The sequence below is a fragment of the Mycetomoellerius zeteki genome, unplaced genomic scaffold (genome assembly GCF_001594055.1).
Source record: "Mycetomoellerius zeteki isolate Tzet28-1 unplaced genomic scaffold, Tzet1.0 C4289914, whole genome shotgun sequence".
In the NCBI taxonomy this organism is placed as follows: Eukaryota; Metazoa; Arthropoda; class Insecta; order Hymenoptera; family Formicidae; genus Mycetomoellerius; species Mycetomoellerius zeteki.
Window position 1 is genome coordinate 1 of NW_017255304.1, and position 581 is coordinate 581.

General features: G+C 31.2%; 1 protein-coding gene across 1 annotated transcript; it reads left to right on the forward strand.

Moving 5' to 3' along the window:
- Positions 1-9: 9 nt before the first annotated feature.
- Positions 10-520, forward strand: LOC108731508 (uncharacterized; the record flags this gene model as incomplete). The annotated part of the gene is made up of 1 exon (XM_018461885.1): positions 10-520. A coding segment is annotated over exon 1 (449 nt), but the record flags the coding sequence as incomplete, so codon positions are not given.
- Positions 521-581: the final 61 nt, after the last annotated feature.

Here is a 581-nt window from a genome sequence, read left to right on the forward strand (position 1 = left end):
ACAGCTAATACTAGAACGAAGCAAATACAACTTATTTCGTTAAAATTCATAATTTGTATTTCTCAAATAATATGTGCAATTATTTTTCAGATTCTTGGACTGATTCGGCAACTGTATTTATGCTAGACAAATATAAGTTATACCTTTCTCAAATAGGCCCAATGAAAAAATTTAAATCGAAGAAGACAATGTGGGCAGAGATTTCAAAAAAATTGCAACAAAATTGTAATGTTTTAAAAACACCACTACAGGTTGAAAATCGTTATAAAACGGTTTTGAAACGAAAAAAGAAAGCTGTGGAAAATAACCACAAATCAGGTAATTCGCGAGAAGAAGTCCCATTTGAAGAAGAGTTAACAGAAATTAGCCAAGCTGATGATAGTATTGAGCCAGAAGTACTTCGAAGTGCAAAATCTGTGAAATACCTAAAAAAGCCTTTAGTCGAAATCATTTCATCAGATCAGGATTCAAATACTATTGACGTAAGGAAAAACATCAAAGATTCTCCTCCAAAGAAAAAGTTTAAATTCAGCAATGAAGAAAGAAAATTAGAATTATTTAAACAAAAGGAGGATGCGAAG